The 21,735-nt window shown below is 48.5% G+C and overlaps 2 protein-coding genes across 8 annotated transcripts in view; both read left to right on the plus strand.

Annotated features, from left to right (window-relative positions):
• Window positions 1-6,079, plus strand: part of pde4dip (phosphodiesterase 4D interacting protein) — a 58,647-nt gene extending 52,568 nt beyond the window's left edge. For 3 of the 4 annotated variants that reach the window (XM_083672188.1, XM_083672189.1, XM_083672186.1), the window contains 10 exons: window positions 23-142; window positions 442-631; window positions 775-1,034; window positions 1,168-1,257; window positions 1,438-1,631; window positions 1,915-2,058; window positions 2,263-2,401; window positions 3,008-3,054; window positions 3,393-3,477; window positions 3,983-6,079. In XM_083672188.1, the coding sequence (XP_083528314.1) occupies window positions 23-142; window positions 442-631; window positions 775-1,034; window positions 1,168-1,257; window positions 1,438-1,631; window positions 1,915-2,058; window positions 2,263-2,401; window positions 3,008-3,054; window positions 3,393-3,477; window positions 3,983-4,119 (1,406 nt within the window). In that variant the 3' untranslated portion in view covers window positions 4,120-6,079. The remainder of the gene's footprint in view (window positions 1-22; window positions 143-441; window positions 632-774; window positions 1,035-1,167; window positions 1,258-1,437; window positions 1,632-1,914; window positions 2,059-2,262; window positions 2,402-3,007; window positions 3,055-3,392; window positions 3,478-3,982) is intronic. The other variant, XM_083672187.1, reaches the window with a different exon arrangement.
• A 580-nt stretch (window positions 6,080-6,659) lies between these two features.
• mast2 (microtubule associated serine/threonine kinase 2) overlaps window positions 6,660-21,735 on the plus strand; it is a 115,950-nt gene continuing 100,874 nt past the window's right edge. For 2 of the 4 annotated variants that reach the window (XM_083672120.1, XM_083672122.1), the window contains exon 1: window positions 6,660-7,410. In XM_083672120.1, coding sequence (XP_083528246.1) covers window positions 7,342-7,410 — 69 coding nt within the window. In that variant the 5' untranslated portion in view covers window positions 6,660-7,341. The remainder of the gene's footprint in view (window positions 7,411-21,735) is intronic. The other 2 variants (XM_083672119.1, XM_083672121.1) reach the window with 1 other exon arrangement.

Here is a 21,735-nt window from a genome sequence, read left to right on the forward strand (position 1 = left end):
TCCTCCTCTCCTCCTCTCTCAGGTGCTCCCACCAACATCTACATCCAGGGCCTGGACTCTGTCAATCAGCTGTCCAATGAGATCAGAGCCCTGAGGGAAGAGAACCTCAGCCTGCAGAATCGACTCAAACAGTCCAGCAGAGGTACTGACCCGAAACCCCTCAGTACCCCAACAGTACTCTCATACATACTCTCAATACTCCAACATACTTTCTACTCCCAACATCATACCTCCATAGAATTTCACAGTAGATCCATTTTAATATCTTTAATGTCCTATTATTCAGACAAAATTGTGTCAGAATATCAATGACATGAATGCCATGTAAACACTACGTAACTGACACAATGAAATAAAGTATAACATATATTTATATAAATAAATAAATAATAATGCTGTTTCTGCCTTCATATCTGAGTTCCTCTGTCCTTTTCCTCTCAGACGGCACTAAGGAGGCGGAGCAGCTGCGGGAGGCGGTGATGTTGGGGCGGGCCCAGCTGAAGGAGGCGGAGCTAGAGACAGAGCGGTGGGCGGAGCAGGGCAGGAGACTGCAGACACAGACACAGGCTCAGACTCAGGAGATCACACAGCTGAAGCAAGAGAGACAGAGCAACCAAGAAGCTATCAACAGGTAGGGTGTTGAGTGTGTGTGTGTGTGTGTGTGTGTGTGTGTGTGTGTGTGTGTGTGTGGCCGCAGGTGTCTGCGTGTGTTTATAGCTCAGATATCTATGTGTATGTACAGTATGTGTGTTTACATTCTCTGTGTATGTATAGGCTCCAGCATGAGGTAAACATGCTGCAGCAGCAGCTGTGTGAGGGCCGTGGGCTGGTCCACTCTCTCCAGTGTGAGCTCCAGATGTACCATCGAGTGTGTGGAGTTCCCAAGAGTACAGGACAGGGAGGTGAGGGGTCACTCTCGGGGGAGACTGTCCCCTTCGACCCCAGGGACCTGCACGTTCAGCTGGAGCAACAGCTGTCCGGTGGGCCGGGCCAGGGCGATACGCGCCCGCACGCAAGGAGACAGCTCTTCCACGGTGAGTTGAGGGCGCTGCCACCCTGAAAGGCATTCTGGGATAGGTTACAGATTTATCTTATATCAGGGTTTTTTCACGTACTGTAAAAGCTGATTGATGTGTGATTGACACTTCCTCTCTCCCTGCTCCTCAGACCCCACCTCCTCTCCCCCTGTCCGAGACACTGGGCTCTTCAGCCCCGCCTCCCCACTCTCACCCACACTGGAACCACAGGAGACGGAGGGTACTGACACACACGCACACGCACACGCACACGCACACGCACACGCGCACACACACACACACACACACACACACACACACACATTCAGAAATCATAAATCTATACACACATCCTGCCCCCTGTTACAAATTAGAGGAAGGTAACATTTGGACCCATCTCTTCACACTTTTCCCCCCTCAGCACAACCAACTCTGGAGGGGCAAGCTCCAGACGGCTCCTTTGCGAGCCGTAATGGCCGCCATGCGGTGGGGCATGTGGATGACTTCAACGCCCTTCAGCAGCAGATCCTGGAGGGGAGCGTTCTCCTCCGCAAGATGGAGACTGCCCTGCAGGCCTCCACTGGCCACACCCTAGTAGAGATCAGCATGGACACGGTGAGGGGGCAGGGGTCAGGAGTAGCAATTATATACCTGACTTAAATCATAATCAGGTATATAATAATTCATAGTGTGTATAATACTGTACCATGGACATTAACTACAAAACAAATGAAGTTTAAAATGTGTCAGACTTTTTCTTTTCTTTTTTTATAACTGTGTGGTGCGTGTGTGTGTGTGTGTGTGTGGGTGTGTGTGTGTGTGTGGGTGTGTGGGTGGGTGTGTGTGTGTGTGGGTGTGTGGGTGGGTGGGTGGGTGGGTGGGTGTGTGTCTCTCTCAGCCTCTGGACCCTGCCTATTTGAGGAGCCTGTTGGCTAGCACTAAGACCCTGCGTCAAATTCTGGAGGAGGCCAGCTCTCTGCTCAGAATGTTCTGGAGGGCGGCGCTGCCTAGCAGTGAGGGGTCCAATCAGAGCAGCAAGAAGGTCAGAACCACTGAAGCTTCATGTTTGGTTGAGGAATAAAACAATAATTTTGTGGAGTTAGTCTGTTCTTTGTGGGAATGTAGTCCACATGTCGTCAAACAATGTCATTGGCACTGCTCTTTACCTATGTGAGTGTATATTGTGATTTCTGAAGGTGTGTGTGTGTGTGTGTGTGTGTGTGTGTGTGTGTGTGTGTGTGTTCAGGAGCAGTCTCTAAAGGAGGAGATCCACACGTTGCGTCACACAATCTCAGAGCAGGAGGAGGCTCTAAGGGACGCTATGGGGAGGCTGAGGAGCTCCAACCGCACCAAAGATAGCATGGAGCAATTCATAGTCAGCCAACGTGAGAGACGCCTCTACTCTCCTCTCAGCTTCCCACCCTCCCCCACTCATCTTCTCCCTCCCTTTACCTCATCTCTTATCTCTCTGTTTTGTCTTTCTCTCCATTTCTCTTGTCCTCTTCTTACCAAGCTTTTCTTCATACACACATTCTTATTTTCTCCTCTCCTCCCTTCATCTCACACTGCACAACACAATTGTTCTGGGGTGACACATGGGGTTACGCAAAGGGATGGTTATTCCAAAGATGGTGGTTCAATGTTGTGCCCCTTTGTGGCCGCAAAATGGACCCCATCCACTTCCATTAACTTGAAAATGTGTTTGCTGCTAATTTTATTTAAGAGTAAACTATCCCTTTAAAGTACACAGGGACTGAGGATCCAAGTTCGACCTCTCCCCATCCCTGCTCTCTCTCTCCCTCACTCCCTCCCTCCCTCTCTAATTCTCTCTCTCTCTCTCTCTCTCTCTCTCTCTCCGTCATTTCACCTTCAGCAGAGATTTTCTGGGGTCCTGCAGGGAGAGTGACTCACTCTAGTGAGTGATGGATGACATGATGTGACGGATGCTTGTCTGAGATTACTCCTAACCGCTTTGTGCTGTTTGTTTACAGTGTCAAGAACACGCGATGTTCTGAAGACGGCTCGGACAAACTTAGAGGTGAGCTCATTCCGTATCAGGTTATTTGAGTGATTCTGACATCACTTAGGCTACTACAGTGTTAAACTCTGTTGTTACGCTGTTAATCTATTTCTATAATGTTTTACCCTGGTTACCAATCTGATATTTTACCATTCTATCACCGTAGTAAGATAGTATAGTTCTCTCATCACCAGATACTGTTTCTATGATTTCTAAAGCACCTGTCATCTAAGCCAAAGAAAGAGAGAAAGGGAGTGGTCTGGAGCCATAATGTGGCTTAGAAATGCCATCTGCCAACTTCCATCTGCCTCTCCTTCTCTCTTTCTCACCTGGTTGTCGTCTCTCACCCAACCCAGGAGAATGAGCACAAGTTATCCTCCCTGCGCATCCCCTCTTCCTCCCCTTCCTCCTCCTCTTCCTCACGCCCTTGGGTTGGTAAAGGTACGGCTCCCTGGCGTACTGTGCTTATGACTGTGCCTGTATCAGAGTCCTGCAATCCCTGTCTGTCTTAAACCAGTATTCTTTAACAACAGTACTCGGAGATGGGCCCTCTGCTGGCATTAAATGGCATACATGATCCCACTGGGATCATATATACTGAAACATTTATGTATCCTCTTTGGATAAAAGCGTCAGCGCAATTATTATTATAGCATGGCATGCCCCTCCTGTAGACCCTGTGAATAACTAACATTTTCAAATATTCATCTCTTCAAAAGATTGAGATAATATAAGCCACCCTAACACGATGCTCTATCTCTACTGTGCTCTGTGCCCACGGTCAAATGTGTGTTGAAATGACACAGAAAGGGAAAGTCAAACTTTTACAGGTTTTTTTTTCTTTTCTTCAAATGAGTGCTTTATAACACAAGACACAACACAATGACAACCACATGAATGACTAACATTTAATAACTTCCCCCTCTGTTCCTCTCCGTCTTCTCAGATGAAAACCCAAGAGGCTTCTGTGAGCTCAGCCACGCTGCTGGTTGGGGTGTCGTGAAGCCCCATGTCCAGGCTCCATCCAGGACCTCTACCACCGTGTGGCCTACCCAGGGGAGCACAGGACACAGACCCCTATAGACAGCCTCCCTGTGATGAACCAGCTCCAGTCTCCTCTGACATACTGGGAGATACAACATTTCCTGTCCAAAAAAGGGAAATACAGTGCAGAAAATAGTCCTGTGTCTCTGATTGGGGGAACACTTCAGTTGAGACGTGTCTGTCTGATCATTGGTCGAGGTTTAGTAGAGGTTCAGTCTGACGCAGGAGTAGAGGTTTAGCTGGTCATATTGTTTCGTGTCAGTTGGTGGTTTATGAATGTCAACGACTGTCTATGTCAGGTGTTATGTATAGTTTATGTAGGTGCTACAAAGGCCTTTTTGTTAAGGACCTCAACTCGACTGTTCCCCTTATTTTACCTGAGACATCTTGGACTTTTGAGCTGTATATGAAACCTCTACAGGGATCTTAGTACAATCAAGAGTGAGCCAGCAAGGAAAGGGGCTTTTAAAAAGCCAAACAAGTTCTTCCTCTTAGCTTCTAATGAGGCTAGTTTGTGAGTGTGTGTAAATTAGTTGCATGTTGTTTGAACAGCTTGTGGAAAAAAAAGCCATATTTCTGAAACGTTTAATATCCTTGTTTCTTGTTTCTTACAATACTTCTGCCATTAAAATGGTCTGTTACTGATGATGTCATAAGATTTTAAAGACCCTTTCGGATGGGCGGACCCTAGAACTGTTCTTCTTGCTGAAATGCCAACGTAGACATTGAAAATCATTTTGAATCACTGAGATGGTTCCCAGCTTGATGGTAAACCAAAGCACATGTTACAGTGTAAGGCCCTGTCCAACTCTGATGACCAGAGCTCAAATGCCAGACGTACTGCCTCTAGTGCAATACATTAAAAGATTACCTGCTGATTTATTCCTATTTCCTATAAAAGAAAGTTACATGAAAATGTGGTGCTTGGTCCAAGATGAGTTGTAATATTTTTATTTTATTTTTTATTTTGTAACAGAGGCAAATGGACCACACGTTATTTTTTATCTTCTCTGTTTATCAAACACAATTTATTCTAAATAATTGTATGTTAGGAAAAAGCCCACTGAGACAAAACATTTTCCTCCTATATAATATATAATAATGAAATGTTATATTTTCACCTTAAACAGTTAAAACGTTTTGACAATCAAAAAACGGAGTCACTTACACTGGCAATCGCAATGCTGTCTCTGTATTATATGTTAATTTAGCTTTGTTTCTCTGTACAGTACATACAGTAGCCTGTTGCCCTTTGTGCATGGTCTGTGTTCACTGTTCCTCTTTTTACTCTACCTGAAATATGCAATATTTGGATAACTGTGCAATAGCCTTCAGCTTTTATGTATTTGGTTTTCAAGTGCCATGTTACCTGTTTGTATCGCTCCCTGAGATGTAGGCTATTTGTTAAAACCGACTGTGTTATATTTTAACAATCTATTTTCAGCTATGCCTTCACCCATGTCTGGCGTACAGTACAGTATTTACAATCATTGACAGTTTTGCACGTATTATGGATTCAAGCTTTAACCAACAGGACTAAAACGATTAAGCTGTAGCAAAGTAACAACATAAAGATAAAATAAATAAATAAAGCAACTTATTTAAAACTAACAGGACAGAATTTGAATTCATTTTTTTGCAAGGAAACTGAAGTTTAATTAGTTTTTCTGTGTCTAGTTCAGTAACCACATCACATGTACAGACTGTACATACTGTAAGAGCAGGAGTGTCCATTGAGACAGAGCTTTTTGTGGCAGTGGGAACCAGGAGTGTCCATTGAGACAGAGCTTTTTGTGGCAGTGGGAACCAGGAGTGTCCATTGAGACAGAGCTTTTTGTGGCAGTGGGAACCAGGAGTGTCCATTGAGACAGAGCTTTTTGTGGCAGTGGGAAGGGTCTGTCATCAAAGACTCTTTGGGTAGGGGCTCAGTGTATTTTTATGCATGCATTCTTTACAAAACATTTGTTTTGGGGAAAAGCTTTTCAATAAAAAGGGAATAAAATAAGAATAGTGTCTTGTGTTTTTTTCTGATTACATTTTCAGTAAATCAACCAATGTTCTTTTGCATGTTTCTCTTTTGGCCTACATTTCATCTGCTGCTAAACACCATTGACAGTGTACTGTGGGCCTACTTGAAGAAATGTATTTAGTCATAAATTACCAAGGTTATACTCAGCTATCAACTTCATCAGAAGTGCCGGGGGTATACTGGCAGTTACCTATTTCAAACGGAAGATGGCAGCAGATCCAAAGGGGTTGACAGCGTATCTTTTGCCACGATGATGCATGCATGTTTTATTCACTTCGCCCCCTAATTTTCTGGTCATAAAACACAAATGGACCATTGTAAAGCTGATTACCCATAACTCTGATTGATTTATATTCTATGAATTAGCGTCTAGAGGTGGACGCGTTGCAGAAATCTGCTAGTGTTCCAGTGGGTTCCAGTAGAAGCGGGATCCAGTCTCCAGTCACTGCAGCTGAAACGTGAGACCAGGAAGCTGCCAGTCTGCCTGCGCTCCGCACACAGACAGATCACTAGCCACATCAGTTATACACACACCACCGGCGAGGATGGAAGACTGACGGACTGACAGAGAAAGAGAGGGAAGACAGCCACCGAGAGACATTCGTTCATGTCACTACACTATACGTTATACTGGATGGAATCGACTCGAACACTATTGCTACACCTGTCAAAAATGACATGTGACATTGTTGTCAACGCCAACGTGTTTCTTGCAGGTAGCTAGCAACGCGGTTAGCTTGCTGCTGCGCTAGCATTAGGTCTGTGTGTACCAATTGACAGCGAAGACACACCGGTTTGCGGAATACTGGTTGAAATGAATATTGATTTGGGTCAAACATTTTCTGTGATTTTCCCCCCCCCAATTTCTAGCAACGTTCTTAGTTTTAGCTAATTAGGTAGCTAGCCAACTTGCATAACTTGAGGCGCGGAAAATGCCGTAGTCGGCCAAAGGAAAAAAAAAAACCAACCGACGCTAACGAGGAGAGAGCTAGTCAACTAGCTAACGACACTGCAGCAATAAAGTGGTCGTCAGATTGTCCCAACAGCTTTGACATGTGCAGATGCGGATGGCAGTTTGTGTAGCTTTGTTATTCTTTACTAGTTGACAAACCGTAACAGTCAACAGAAAGCTACAAGTAAACCGGGATGCATTTCTAGTGGATTTGCCATCTGAGCTAACGTTAGTGGTGTGGACGAGTTTTCAGAGGATCAACAACTTTCCACGTGAAAAAATGAAGAGAACTGAAAAAAGAAAACTCAATCCGGACCAGCAAGGAAGCGGGGCCGAGGAGAAAGATGCGGTGAGTTGTTATTAGGCTATGAGAGAGGCAGGTGTAGCTGCCACACTGAATGTATCACAACAATGGCGATTTCGATTCGAAGATACTTGAACTTGTTTGTTTTATACTGGTAAATCTGTGTAGGCAGTTTTTACATGTGAATTAATTTGATTCCTTCCTTCAAATGGTTCCCATTGCTATGTTGGTTCTCATTCATTGCTCTGTTGCTCTTTGCATGCTTCTCATCGTATCGACTTGAGTCATCTGCACTGCATGACCGAACTCACCCTGCTTTCCTCGGCCTCAACACTGACTATCAGCCATTAGCTGATAACGTACCAGACCATAATGAAGTGATGGGTATGCACACGCCCAACAGGAGCAGAGAGGTCAAGAGTCTTGATGACTGTTGAGGCATGTTTTAGTCCAAGAGAGCAGATGCTATACTAGTACGTGCCTGCCAAGCATTTGCACCTTTCCAGGTGAAACGTGTTGAGAGTCGTCATAGTAAATAGTTAACAGCCTTGGTAAAGGAGGCCCTGTAAACTGCTCACTTGGTCGGGAACACATCCTATAGGTGTGTGTGTGGATGGATGGATTGAGCACTGTCATTCTCTGAACCACCTGCATGTTATGTCAAACCGTGTTTCCCCTCTCTTGCTTTGGCACACTGGTATTTGTCTGTCAACATGTGAGAGCTTTGTGTGCTTTGTGCTGTAGCCTGATGTCGAACATGCACACCCTGTCATGTGAACCTGGAACACTGTGCCAGATGTTACATGTTAGGGATTTTGAGAGGGGTGTTGCTAACATGTCAGTCGAGTTGTTTTTAGAGGACATTAAGCATCACAATGTTTGGCCTTTAGGGTGTTGATGGAATGGAATGACGTGGCGAATTATGTGGCTTATTATGGCTTAAACACCACCATGCCCTGAGAAATAATGCACAAGGTCGGTTTGTCCTTTATTTCAGGCTCAACAGGCACACACACACACACACACACACACACACACACACACACACAAACTCTAACATTATGTCATAGGGCAGTTCACCTCAGTCAGTGTCTTCTAGTTATTTATATTTTCAACGTGTTCTCAAAAACTCTCTCTAAGCATTTGTCTTATTTAGGAGTTTATGATTGCTCATTTTCTAAACGGACGGACGAACAGACTGTTTTTGTCTGTAAAAAAAAACTGCCAAAACATATGAAAAGGACACAGACAGACCCTTGTCATCTCCGTTATCCGTCAACGGATGACTCCCATAGAGAAACCATTGGCTCAATCCTTAATTAACGGATAGCAGAGTTTGGCGAGGCCAGGGCCTTAGGCCTATTGTAACATCCTTACTCGGTTATAGTTATGTTCATCATCTCTTCATCATAGACACAAAATGTCTTTATTTTCTTATAGGGTAGTCGCTGTGCAGTTTCAAAGAGCACAGCTGCTTTCTGTACTGTATCCCTCATAATAAGCACCTAGCTGCTAAGACAAAAATCTGAAGTATTTTCTAACCAGATTAGTGTCTTGGGACGGCAGTCTGTTGAGACAGGGAGTTTCTTTATGATATTGTGGAATGCTAGACAGAAATGTTTGTGTGCTTGTTGCAAGTTTAATGTGTGTCTGGGTAAAAGCAATAGGCCTGGGGTGTGCACACAGGAACCTTTCCCTCTGATTGTTTGAGTCGTGTCTCTTTACATCACTGCTTTGTGGTTAGACTAGGCCTCTGGCTCACGAGGTCGTTACAACATGAGACATCCGAGGCGGTATGCTCTGTCCCTGACACTATTGGCCTACTTCCACCTCAAACAAAGGATTGTGTCAACCCTACCTTGGGATTAGTGTGACTGACTCATCAATGCCCACTCTGTCCTTCTTCCTAGTTACTGTTTAATGAAGGGCGTAAAAGTTTATTGTCCTTTTATTGTCCCGAGTGGCTTCAGTCTGCTTCTCTGCTGTTTTAAAATGGGTTCAGCCCAGGTTTACCCGCCAGGCTTATTGACATGGGTAAATTTAAGCAGTAACAAAAACCGCTAAAACAAACAAGGACAGCACAGAACAGGGCACCAAAACATGTGTAACACGATAACATTTAACAACCATTTAGACACATATTGCACCAGTAAGTCCAGTAATGCAGGCCGCTGGTGTGTCAGACCAGCTCAGTAAAAAGAGGGACTCCCTCCTTCAGGAAAGCAAATTAGCCCAGACTGGGAGATGACTGAAATCTGCAGAAAGAGTTATGAATGCCGATTATACAGTAGTGTGTTGTTTCCTTGTGGAGGGAGGAGGGAAGGTTTGTGCCGCTTGCCTATACACAGACTCTACTGTGTTTTAATGTCTCTTAGTGTATTTTAATATCAGACAATCCCATGATGAGACCAGAGCTCTGAATCATGTCATGTTTCCATCGCATTGGAAATAGTGAGCGATAATGGCGAGCCTTTTATGGCTGTTGCCAGTGTTACGGAGCCTGGATGGTGTTTCAGTCTCACTGTGACTGATATCAGTCATAGATCCTTAGATAATGTTCAGTCATAGCGGTTTTTCTCGCTTCAACCCTTGACTGTTGCCACTCAGCTCCTCTCCCTGCAGTGCTGCTGGTGTGCTGCTGTACTGTACTGTGTCAGCCCTGACCAGAGGACAGGAAGGCTGAATGCTTTTGGCCCAGCAGTAAACACACACAGGGACAGATGGTTAGGACAGGGTTTTGGCACAAACAGCGTTTTTGATTATTATTATTTTTTTTTTGTGAAAAATCCAAATCGGCTTTCGATGTGTATTTAGCCTTTTTAAATGTGATTTGATCAAAATTCCCTGGATGAGTTAATGGGATGACTAGCAGCAGTTGAGTAAAGAGGCTTTGGTTAGATAAAGGAATGCAGGTTAGGCTACGGGGCATTTACCTGTTGATGTCACATGTAGCCTTTAGAAATCACAATCTCTCTATCTGATCGTGATAATCCATATTGTCGTGTGTGTGTGTGTACATTTTTACTGCTGACAGTTGACTGATGGCACAAATAGGATTTGGGATTACCTACTCAATCATGGCTCAACCTCTCTCCGAATGGAAACTTTCACAGATAAATGTTTTGAAGTGCCTCCAGATTTGAGTTGGATGCCTGTCAAAAACAGGCATCCACAGGCATTTTCTCTAGAGTGCTCTGCTACAAGTCAGGACAGTACGAATACCAACTTGTTATTGCTCACAAGTTGAGGTTGCAACTATTAAACGTTATTTATCAATCCCCAGGTTGGGTTTGATTGTTGTAACACCTTACCATTGTCGATGCTCTTCCATTATGCTACAGGCATCAATAGCCTATTTTATTGTGCATCTGCCAATATCTGTGCTTATAGGATAACTAGTACTGACTGAACAAACGCATCATCTTCACATCTCAGACACTGTCGCCTCAGTTCTCTGCTCCCATGGTCATTAGAGACTGCACTGAGGAGCCATTGAGCCATAATGGCCGCCAGAATGGCCACCGTGGCCCCCAGCTGCAGGTCCCAGTTCTGTCAGACTGCCCAGGCCCAGGGAAGCTGGGGTGATTAATCTACCACTGATGGGTAATATCCTCATAAAGCGCTCCTCAGAGTACAATGAGAAAGGGAGGTGCAGATGCATGGGGCGAAGAGCAGTAATTATGACTACCTCATTATGCAGAATTATGAGCCAAATGGCTTTCCATCCATCGCAGGAGACAGGCAGGTGTTGGCAAGAGAGATTGGCTCCAATTGTCCTTTGTGGGCCGGGCCGTAAGATCTCTGCTTCAATTGACAGAGTCCCCGGGTGCATGAGAAAGCTGCTCCGAGGTGTGTGTGTGTGTGTGTGTGTGTGTGTGTGTGTGTGTGTGTGTGTGTGTGTGTTCACGCGCCCCTCTCCAGCCAGCCCCAGAGACACGACATGGTGTTTGTTCTCCCTCCCACCTCCTTCTCACAGTGGTTAGTTACACGGTGGGGGGGCCACGCGGTGGGGGGGCCATGGGGCTCTCAGTTACAGTCCCTCAGTCATTCTAATGGAGAGATTCGCCAATTTCACACTGAGCTGAATAACACATCGCTCCTGCATTCTCCTGCAAGTGATGCTATTCTCCCTCTCTCCCCCACAGCCTCCCCCGTCTCCCCACCATCTCCCCCGTCTCCCCTACCCCTCTCCTCTATAGAGCAGCCAGCTCGCGGCCTTGGAGAGCCTATCGTACTGGAGGGAGATGAAAAGACTGACTGGCTCTCATGTTAAACCTCTCACACAGAGGAGCCATTTAAGCCCCAGCAGTGCAATATTGGTGGTATCAAGTGCTGTGTTCTCTCCACAGCTCAATTTTTAATCATTCTTTCTTTGTGGGTATGTGAGAGAGGTGCTGGTGTGGTGTGTGAAGACTTTGCAAATGTCTTCAGTGATTTTGCACTGAGGAGGTCAGAGAGTTTGAGTTCAGCAGTTGGCCGTTTCTCTAGTGTGTGTGTGTGTGTGTGTGTGTGGCGCCGGCCACAGGCTGATTGGGGCTATAAACCCTTGGGCAGAGTCCAGCAGAGGAGCTTCCCAGCTGCAAAACATCCTGCTTCCCTTTGTTTTCAGGCACAAGGCATTTCCAACTGGTCCCCTTCCAGCCCCCTCTCTCTAATCACACACACACACACACATACAGGTAACCAGCAGACGAGCACCCGGGGACCAGCGCTGTGCTCTGCTCGGGGAGAAATGTAACCACACTCACGTCCCGGTGTCCAGGGCAGGACTGGAGAGTGTTAGCAGGAGGAGAGTACGCAGCTCTCCTCTCGGTCTGGTTTGTAAATCTGCTCGCCTCGATTTCACACATCTTGAGTGAATATGGTGTACCCCCCCCCCCCCCTCAGAAGCGTGTGTGTGCGTGCTGGTGGCTGATTAGCTCTTATTTAAGCGTTCCCATGCCTTTCCTCGCTGACGGAGGAGATGAGACCGTAAGCAGCTGAGCCTCTCTTCTCCTCCCGTCGCCTCGGGTCTGACAATTAACCGGAGTGTGGCGTAATCATGTGGGTGAGTGCCACAGATAGATATAGGACAATGTCTTCCTCTAATTTCACTTCTCTCTCTCTCTCTCTCTCTCTCTGAGTTTCAATGTATGAGCCCCTCACCAGGGAGTCCCAGCTGTGCCCATTCTCCCCTCACCTGGTCAATGAGGCCCAGTAGTGGTTTGAAGAAGCAGCATTTTAACAGCGTCTCTCCCTCCGTCTGTGGTGGCATTTGAAGTTTTAACACACACCCCCCTCACCCCCTCTACCGCCGTATTAAATGTAAACCCATTACACGCACGTACGCTCACACACACACACACACACACACACACACACACACACACACACACACACATGCACAGCAGCCCAGATATGAGAGCCCTGTGGTTAGACACACCGGAGGCTGGGAGAGGCAATCTCAGACTGCAGACCTGACATATGCATACTAATTACAATGCATGTAATTACAACACGTGGCCCACTCGGGTTAAAACACAACGATCACTTTAATCCATACTCAATTAAACTGGCAGCACACTGCGGGCCACAGAGCAGGCCACTCTCTACTGGGGAAGTATAGTCAGGATTACAGGCTTCAAGGCTGGGTGGTGTGGGGGAGGTAGCTAGGCTGGGTGGTGTCGGGGAGGTAGGTATCCTAGCTAGGCTGGGTGGTGTGGGGGAGGTAGGTATCCTAGCTAGGCTGGGTGGTGTGGGGGAGGTAGCTAGGCTGGGTGGTGTGGGGGAGGTAGGTATCCTAGCTAGGCTGGGTGGTGTGGGGGAGGTAGGTATCCTAGCTAGGCTGGGTGGTGTGGGGGAGGTAGGTATCCTAGCTAGGCTGGGTGGTATGGGGGAGGTAGCTAGGCTGGGTGGTGTGGGGGAGGTAGGTATCCTAGCTAGGCTGGGTGGTGTGGGGGAGGTAGCTAGGCTGGGTGGTGTGGGGGAGGTAGGTATCCTAGCTAGGCTGGGTGGTGTGGGGGAGGTAGGTATCCTAGCTAGGCTGGGTGGTATGGGGGAGGTAGCTAGGCTGGGTGGTGTGGGGGAGGTAGGTATCCTAGCTAGGCTGGGTGGTATGGGGGAGGTAGCTAGGCTGGGTGGTGTGGGGGAGGTAGGTATCCTAGCTAGGCTGGGTGGTGTGGGGGAGGTAGGTATCCTAGCTAGGCTGGGTGGTGTGGGGGAGGTAGGTATCCTAGCTAGGCTGGGTGGTGTGGGGGAGGTAGGTATCCTAGCTAGGCTGGGTGGTGTGTGCTTATTTACTCTGGCTTAAATATTTGTTTACAGGGATGGTATTGTTTGTGTTGACTAGGGAGGAGTACAGACGTCCAGAAACGTGACTGACTAGCTCAGCTGGTGTTAGGGCGGTAGCCAGTGGTGAGGATGTGTGTTTTATTGTGGAGAACTAGCCTAAACACAGTACTGCTCTGGGGAGAGACTAAAGGGACCTTTCTGACCAGCATTGCGTTGTCAGCCTGACTCAAAACCTCAAAACCTAAACGGACCCTAACCTTAATCTTAACTAAACCCTAAACCCTCACCTTAACCCCAACCATAACCTCATTTTAACCAGTTTTGGAAATTCAACGGTCGGTTTGGTGGTCGGTCACACCGTTTTGTTTTCCCCACCTGCACTGACACAAACAGACCAACCGGAGCAGGATTCTCTTTCCACCAGTCAAAGGTTTGCAAATGAGTGAGATGTCCACGACACACAGTCACCTGTAGGCACACATCCCCCGATGGTACCGCAGCCATTGAGAGTGGAGGGAGAGGGAGGACTCTGTTGGACCCTATCCTCAGGACTGATGTGGACGTTTGGCACTGCCACTCTCTCTACAGTGACTGAGTGATACTGATGTAAGATGGCGTGTGTGTGTGTGTGTGTGTGTGTGTGTGTGTGTGTGTGTGTGTGTGTGTGTGTGTGTGTGTTGCTGCTGCTGCTGGTGGTGGTGTGTTGTGGATGTGCCAGTGTTTGTCCTTGCATGTCTTTCAGAATGCCTTGTCCAGGACAGGAAGTTGCTGCTGTGCAGTCTGTTGTGCGTCATCAACCCTTGCCAGGATGCAGGATGCTACACCACTTTCTCCCTCTGGACCGTGTGTGTGTGTATATATGTGTGTGAGTGTGCATACTGCATAACTGTGTGTGTGTGTGGGGTGTGTGTGTGTGTGTGCTCCCTGTCTATGTATGTGTGTGCGTGTGTGTTGCCTACCTGTGTCTGTGTGTGCGTGTGTATATTTGTGTGAGTGAGCATGCTGCATACCCGTGGGTGTGTGTGGTGCATGTGTGTGTTATTGATTCAGTGTGCTTGCTGTGCTGGGTCTGTGTGTGTGTGTGAGTGAGAGGCTCTGGCTGTGCTGTGCGGTGCTGTCCACAGGCAGGACTAATGGTGCAGAAAGACATCAGCAGGGGGCCAGCCAACCTCCCCAGCAGCCCTGCACTGCACTGCACTGCGCAACCTCAACCTGCTCTGCTCCCAGACAGCCTCCCACACAACCACCGCTCAGGCACTGCTTTCAGCTTTCACTTTGTCCACAACACAACACAACACAACACAGGGGACTGGGGAAGGAAACGGCCTCTCATTCCGTATCCCCTGTGAATCTGTATCCGCTGAGTTCATTGTCACGGGGACGACTCTCCTTTAAACGTCCCTTCATTGTGAGTCTGCATATAAACAGACCTCGCTGGTTTGCATTTTAGGATGTTACATAACTGAGAAGGTTCCTACACCTTTTGAATCCCCCAGGCCTGTTATGACTGAATGTGTCGGAGAGGTGTTGTGAAGGAAGTGGTCGTGGAGGGCAGGAATGTATTTGTCTGTCATTGCTGCTACCCGCCTGCCTGTAGAAACTCTGGGCCAAAAGGCAGGGTTATGTCAATAGGGTGCAGTACTCTGCCCACATGCCGTGTGTGTATGTGTGTGTATGTGTGTGTATGTGTGTGTGTGTGTGTGCGTGCGCAAGCTTGTACGTGTGTGTGAGTAAGTAAGTGAGTATACGCTTCACTGCCACTGTTTGTGCACCATTTAGGCTAATAACCTCCTCCTGTTTGACTTCTGGCTAATGGAAAAACCGGAGAGTTTTTCCTCTAATCGTACATGTACTCCCCCCCCCCCCACCCCCCCCCCCCTTCCTAACCAACTGTTTGTATATGGTGCCAGTGGACCAGTATGGACCTATAGCGGCCCTGTAACCACCGGCCCGCGCTCTGCTCATTAGCATCGGTCAGAGTGACACCGCTTATTTGGCAAAGCCTCAACTGTGACCTTTGCCCCCTAACTATGCCTAAGGGGTCAACTCCCCCCCTCCCAGATTCCTGTGGAACTCCATAAAGGCCTGTGAAAACACTGTATCAGGTCCCCCCATTAATCAGCCAGACGGCTGGGGGCCAAGAATGAAAACAGAGCGTGCATGGCTGACCTCCCGTAACCTGCTGGAGCCAAACCACACATTTATACTGGCAGGCCATCGGAGAGGAGAGAGCCTCGGGGAGGGGGGGGGGGGGGCATAGCCATTACGTAGCCTTAGAGACGGAGCTCTGCAAAGTCATGGGCCTTGCCATGCCAAATCATGAAGATGGAATCCATACGGAGCCATTGGGAGGAGTGGGAGTATAAAGGAGTTGGTTGTGTGTAAGAGAGCCCGGTGGCTTGACGGGGATGGGGATATGGATAGAGAGAGAGTGCATTGCTGGCTGGTCCGGAGCACTGAGGAGAGAGATCTGATCCAGCAGGCCGGGGCTAGAGATCTGTATCACTGATGGGTCCTTGCCCATTTCTGTCTCCATGAACTGCCCTGATGGTCAGATGTAATGCTGTGTAATCTCCAGCCCTGGGCAAATGAAAACCCATCGTCAATGGCCTGGCACTCCAAACAAGCTGCTCTCAACTGCCTGATCTCTCTATCGCTCTCTCTCGTTCTCTCTCTCTCTCATCTCTCTATTTCTCTCTGTCTTTTTTTCCCCCTTTCTCTCCTCTCTCACCAGCTGTCTCTGCCAGGAGAGGAAGTGAAACTCTGTTTTGTGGCCTGTTGCCTCTCATACCTGCGACACACACAGACACACACAGACACACACCGCTTTCTCATCCAACTGCTGGAGAGTGGGAGACGTGGAGGTTGGAAACAGATGGCGTTCCACTACCTGAACGAGCGCGCGCGGGGGGGGGGGGGGGGGGGTTCTCGACGTTCTCTCTTCCCCCACATAACACTTAGGTTTCTGCACACGTCGTAGCCTGTTAACTAGTTAAATATACCCATAGTCTTCTCGGTATTTTGTCATTCTGTAAATAGACCTTTTAATCGTGTCCTATGAAGCCTCACAGCGCCCTGTAGAGGCTTCCTGAATGGGCAGCTACGGAGAGCCAAAAAGCGGCTCTGAGAAACCACGCAGCCTAATTATACCGAAGTTATGCACAGAATGAAACATTGCGTGTCTTTTATGGTAATCAGCCCGAGGATAGAAAAATCCAATTTAATGGGCCGAGATCTTTTTTTTAAAAGCAAGGAGCTGGAGGAGGGGGAAGGGGGAGGGGGTTCGAGCGTCACACACAACAGCTTTTTGATTACCCACCAAGCATTTAAGACGCCACGGTCTCTTAGTTCCTTAATTCCCTGGGTAGTCGTTCCTCAGGAGCAGTGTTGCACTGGGGGAGGGGGAGAGGGGACTAGGAGCTAGCTAGCTGCCACACTGTTTCACTGGCCGCAGGCACTCTCTTGACAATACTACAGCCTAAGCCACAGTAAAACTCCTCCTGATGCCTCCCTAAGGATAGCGTGTGTGTGTGTGTGTGATGTGTGTGAGATAAACCTCCACCACATCCTTCTCCAGTTCTCCTGGTGGTCCCTCCCTCCCTCCCCTGAGCCCACTCCGGCACAGTGCTATGTTTTTAAGGTGTAATTACCATACTGATGAGGGTTTTTCATCAGACCCAAGGTGCTTTCATGTTCTCCATAATGACATGCTGCTCAATGTGCACAACTGGGCCCCATCTCACTGAATCACCTGTTATTGTTTTTCCACCTTATTCTAGCCTATAATATATGCAGACTTGAATCTATGCGTGGGTGCTGTGTGTGTGTGTGTGCCGGAATGCAGACAGAGAGGATATTGTGTGTGTTCTGCTGAGCTAGCTTCCTGTTGGGGCCACGCCGTAGCTGTTGAACTTGCAGCTGTAATTCCTGTTTTGTAGCATTCGGCTTTCTCCGGTTTCTGTTCTGGTCCATGTCCTCATGGAATGACTTTCATAGTGTCAAGTTGATTTATCCTAGTCGTGCCGGGAACCGTGTGTGTGTGTGTGTGTGTGTGTGTGTGTGTGTGTGTGTGTGTGTCCAAATAGTGAAGTACAATGAACTCTCGCGGCGTTCATTGAGTGACAGTTGAGTAAACATATCAGTGTCAGATATCTCCACGCATGAAGTCATTGAGACCAGAGAGGTAAGACAGGACAGGCTCTGGCCGTAGGGGGGGGGGGGGGGGGGGGGGGGGGGGATGACGGTGGAGAGACCCCTCAGCCTGCTGAGTCACTGTGTCCTCCTCTGCTAATGGAACACCCCGAAGCACTCATCTCATCTCCCCTGTCTCATCTTCCTCCCTGTGAGAAGCCTGGATCTCTCCTCTCCTCTCCTCTCCTCTCCTCTCCTCTCCTCTCTGCATTGCAGAGTCACACAGACAGACCTCTCATCTTGTCTGGGAGGGAGGGAGGGAGGGAGGGAGGGAGGGAAGGAGCTGGCACAAAGCAGTTAGAATCAGCCAGCGGTGGCGGGTGGAAGCACAAATGAACCTTATCTCCCTCAGTGTGCAGCACTATGAAAAAGCCATTTAACTCATCTCCCCACTCCATTATCCTCTTCACCCTGCAAAGACCGCTCTAAATGCTAATGTGGCACTGTGTTCTGTCTGAGTTTGTGCACGTGTCTGTGTGTGTGTGTGTGTGTGTGTGTATGTGCACGTGTCTGTGTGTTCATGTGTCTGCGTGTATCTGTGTGTGTCTCTGTACCATCTCTCCAGTCTCATCCTATCTACCCTCCCACAACATTAAAGGACAGCCTAATAGTCATCTTAATGGACTAGCCTCCATTGTCTCGGTGTTGATTGACAGGGGGGGTAGTCAGTGCAATCCATCAGAGAGCAAACCCCTCTCACCCCTTCTCTCAAATTATTCATCACATTCCTCTCATTTGAGTCATTACGAGAAGGACTGTCACGTTGCCATTATGGAATGAACACAACAGCCAGACATCCCCCCCCCCCCCACCCCCCCCCGTCTCTCTCTCTCTCCTCCGCCATTGTTTAAGTAAAGAGCAACGGAACTGCTCAAACAAATAACCTTCATTTTACTTCTCTATTGTGACTAAAGCAGAGTATTCAGTTCTGTTACCCTATCCCTTATCTCAGCTAGACCTCGCACTGTCTGAGTCAGGCAGCACCCCCCCCCCCCCCCCCCCCCCCCCCCCTCAGTCTGTCTCATTGTTTAGTCCCTCAGTCTACAGCCTCTGAATCACTGTTTGTTAAAGGCTGCTTTAATTAGTGGTGGCTAAAATGGCTTTGGTGGAATTAACGGGAAGTGTGTGACCAGGTTTGACTGCTGATTTTGTGTGCTTTTAACCTTATCTTCAGGGCTAGGCCTAGGCTCCTAGTGAGAGGAGGAGGAGGAGGAGGAGGAGGGGGCAAGGGAGGGAAGGCAGGAGGAAGGTGTGACATTTGGCCAATGTTGTGTGTTGTGTCCTAGGAGCTCCTCAGTAATGAGGCCATATCTCCCAGTAGACAGGAGTGCAGGGCTGGCTGGCTGGGTCTACCCCAGCGAAAGGCCACTGCTGTCAGCTACAGACAGAACAGAGGCGCCCAGCCTGGCCCACCGTCCCTGGGACTATGACGTGACCAGCCTTGGACGTTCCAGTTTTCTCTGGGGTTTGGCTGTGTCTTAAAGGCCACTGTTCCTCCTGGCTTTAACACGAGGGAACAAACCTCCTCCCTCTACCCCGCTTCATTTCTCTGCACCCAGAAGTGTTGCAGACTTTTTCTTTTATTTATAAACCTAATCTTTTTAATTAAAGATTTTGATAAGGAATAGCTACAGAATTGGCCAGTGGCTGCCTTTGCCTTGGGTGGGGTATGATAGATTGGCCTTGGCTGTTGTCCTGATGTTATTGAAGTCCTGTGGTGTTGAATTACACATGGTCCCCTCCCCTGGTGCGTCTGGATTGGCCTCTGAAGGTCACGCTCTGGGGGGTCATTAGTGACCCTGTGGGCTGGGGAGGGGACAAGCTAATGATGGGGCTGCTGAGATTTACCCTCCCTCTCCCCCGCCACTTTGTATACACCCTGCGGGATGCACTCTATCCATCTTTTTTTTTCTCTTCTCTCTGGCTGTCCCTCCCTCCCTGTTCCCTTATTGCCCTATCCCCAGCCTAGTTCACTCCTCTCTGTCTTCCTTCTCTCTTTCCCTCTTTCTCTCTCTCTCTCAGATCAAACCCTCTTGTCTCCCAGCACTGACTAACCTAGTCTCCTCTCCTCTGTCCTCTCAGTAGGTCTCTTATCTCCCCCTGCCTGCCTGGGCTGAAGCTGGGCCTAGGTGGTCCTGGCCTGGCCTGTCTAGTTGGGCCTGGGCTGAGGCTGTGGCTCTGAGAGGTGTCTGACTGACTGTCTGACTGACTGACTGACTGACTGACTGACTGTCTGACTGACTGAGCAGGCCGTTCAGTGGAAGGTTTAGTGTGACAGGGTTGAGCATGGGGCAGGGCTGGGCTGGGGAGCAGGGCTGGCGTGGCTTCTCTCCCCCCTCACAGCTGCAGGAGACAGATTAGAGAGAAGCCCCTAGCGTAGGCAGGCAGCAGAGAGGAGGCAGACAGAGAGAGAGAGAGAAACAGAGAGAGAGAGAGAGGGGCTGACAGAGAGACAATTCTCCCCTCGTAAAGTTTGCAGTGTACTTCAGGAGGAAATATAATTTAAAAAAAACTTTTGAGTTGTTTGTTGAAACTTTGTTATCATTAAGTGTTGGTAAAACAATTAACTGGGCCCCTATGATACCTCTTGTCTAATTCCCCGGTCTGGTCCTCTCTCTCTGTCCCTCCTCCTCTCCTCTCCTCTCTCCCCAGCCCCCTCTCCTCTCCTAATGAGGACAACTGTTAGCTGATGTTGAGCAGAGCAAGAACAGCAGCCCAGAGACTCATACAACGGGTTTCCTCTCCCCTCAACCCTGCTGTAAACAAGTCTGTTGGGAGCCACAGTGATGAAGCCTCCCTCCCGGCTCCTTCACATCACAATCAAGCTGCAAGAAGCAACTTTCTCAAGCAGCAGATATCCCCCCCCCCCCCCCCTGTAAATTGGGGGACGAATTAATCTCTTTATTGGCTAATCTACTGAAAGAGATCCTTTCAAGATGCTCGTCCATATGTGTTGGATTTGGGGGGCTGCCGCGGGGAAGGGGCTGGTTCTGTTGGGTGTAGCACCGGGGGTCCGTGCGGAGTGGAGGGATTATCATCTGTTTGCCGTCCGGAGTTCAGCCTAGATGAATGCCGCATTAATCCTACATAGTAATCAGATCTGTAAGCAGACCGCCCCCCCCCCCCCCCCCCCCCCAAGGCTGAGCCTCCTCTCCTCTCCTCACAATGCATTTGTGCACCCCTGCATGTGCCTCCTGGAAGTGTCAAAACAGGAGTCTACGGCCTAGAACTCCAAACAAGCTGCTCTCAACTCAATACCTCATCTCATTCTCTCTCTCTCTCTCTCTTGTTCTCTCTCTCTCTCTCTCTCTCTCTCTCTCTCTCTGTGTGTGTGTGAGTAGGCACTTTGTGTGTGTGTGTGTTGGCTTTGAGAACCAGTGTGGACGACCAGGGCTGGAGCCTGAGGAGTTCTCTAGTTGGTTTAAGACACCTGGTCCACATCATCCTCTCGCTCCCGCCCTCATACACAACACTTATTCTTTCCATTCTTTCTACATGGGCAGGGTAGAGGTAGAACTGGCAGAGTCACGTTACTCCCTGTAGCACCCTGTTACATAACTCTCCCTCTCCCTCTCCCTCTCTCTCTGAGGAGGAGGCAGCCTGGAACCATTACTCATGGACTTAGACATCATACGTGAGTTCCTGCATAGTTCAGATTCAGAACACGCTGGGGCTGTGGCTGGGCTGGGCTGGGCTGGGCTGCCCATTGCGGAGAGAACCCGTATTTACAGTATTTGAAACGTGTTTACCCACTTTGCCGAGGATGAGTTGCTCCCCATGGGCCAGAAGGAAATTAGGCACACTTGCTGTCCATTGCAGCTGTCATGTGTCATCAGGCGGGTCAAATGGTTCCCAAAAGGGGACCACTTTGACCTGTGGTCACTTAGAAGTGATCCAAAGGTCACAAAA

This window comes from Argentina silus, assembly GCF_951799395.1.
Source record: "Argentina silus genome assembly, chromosome: 6".
Lineage (NCBI taxonomy): Eukaryota > Metazoa > Chordata > Actinopteri > Argentiniformes > Argentinidae > Argentina > Argentina silus.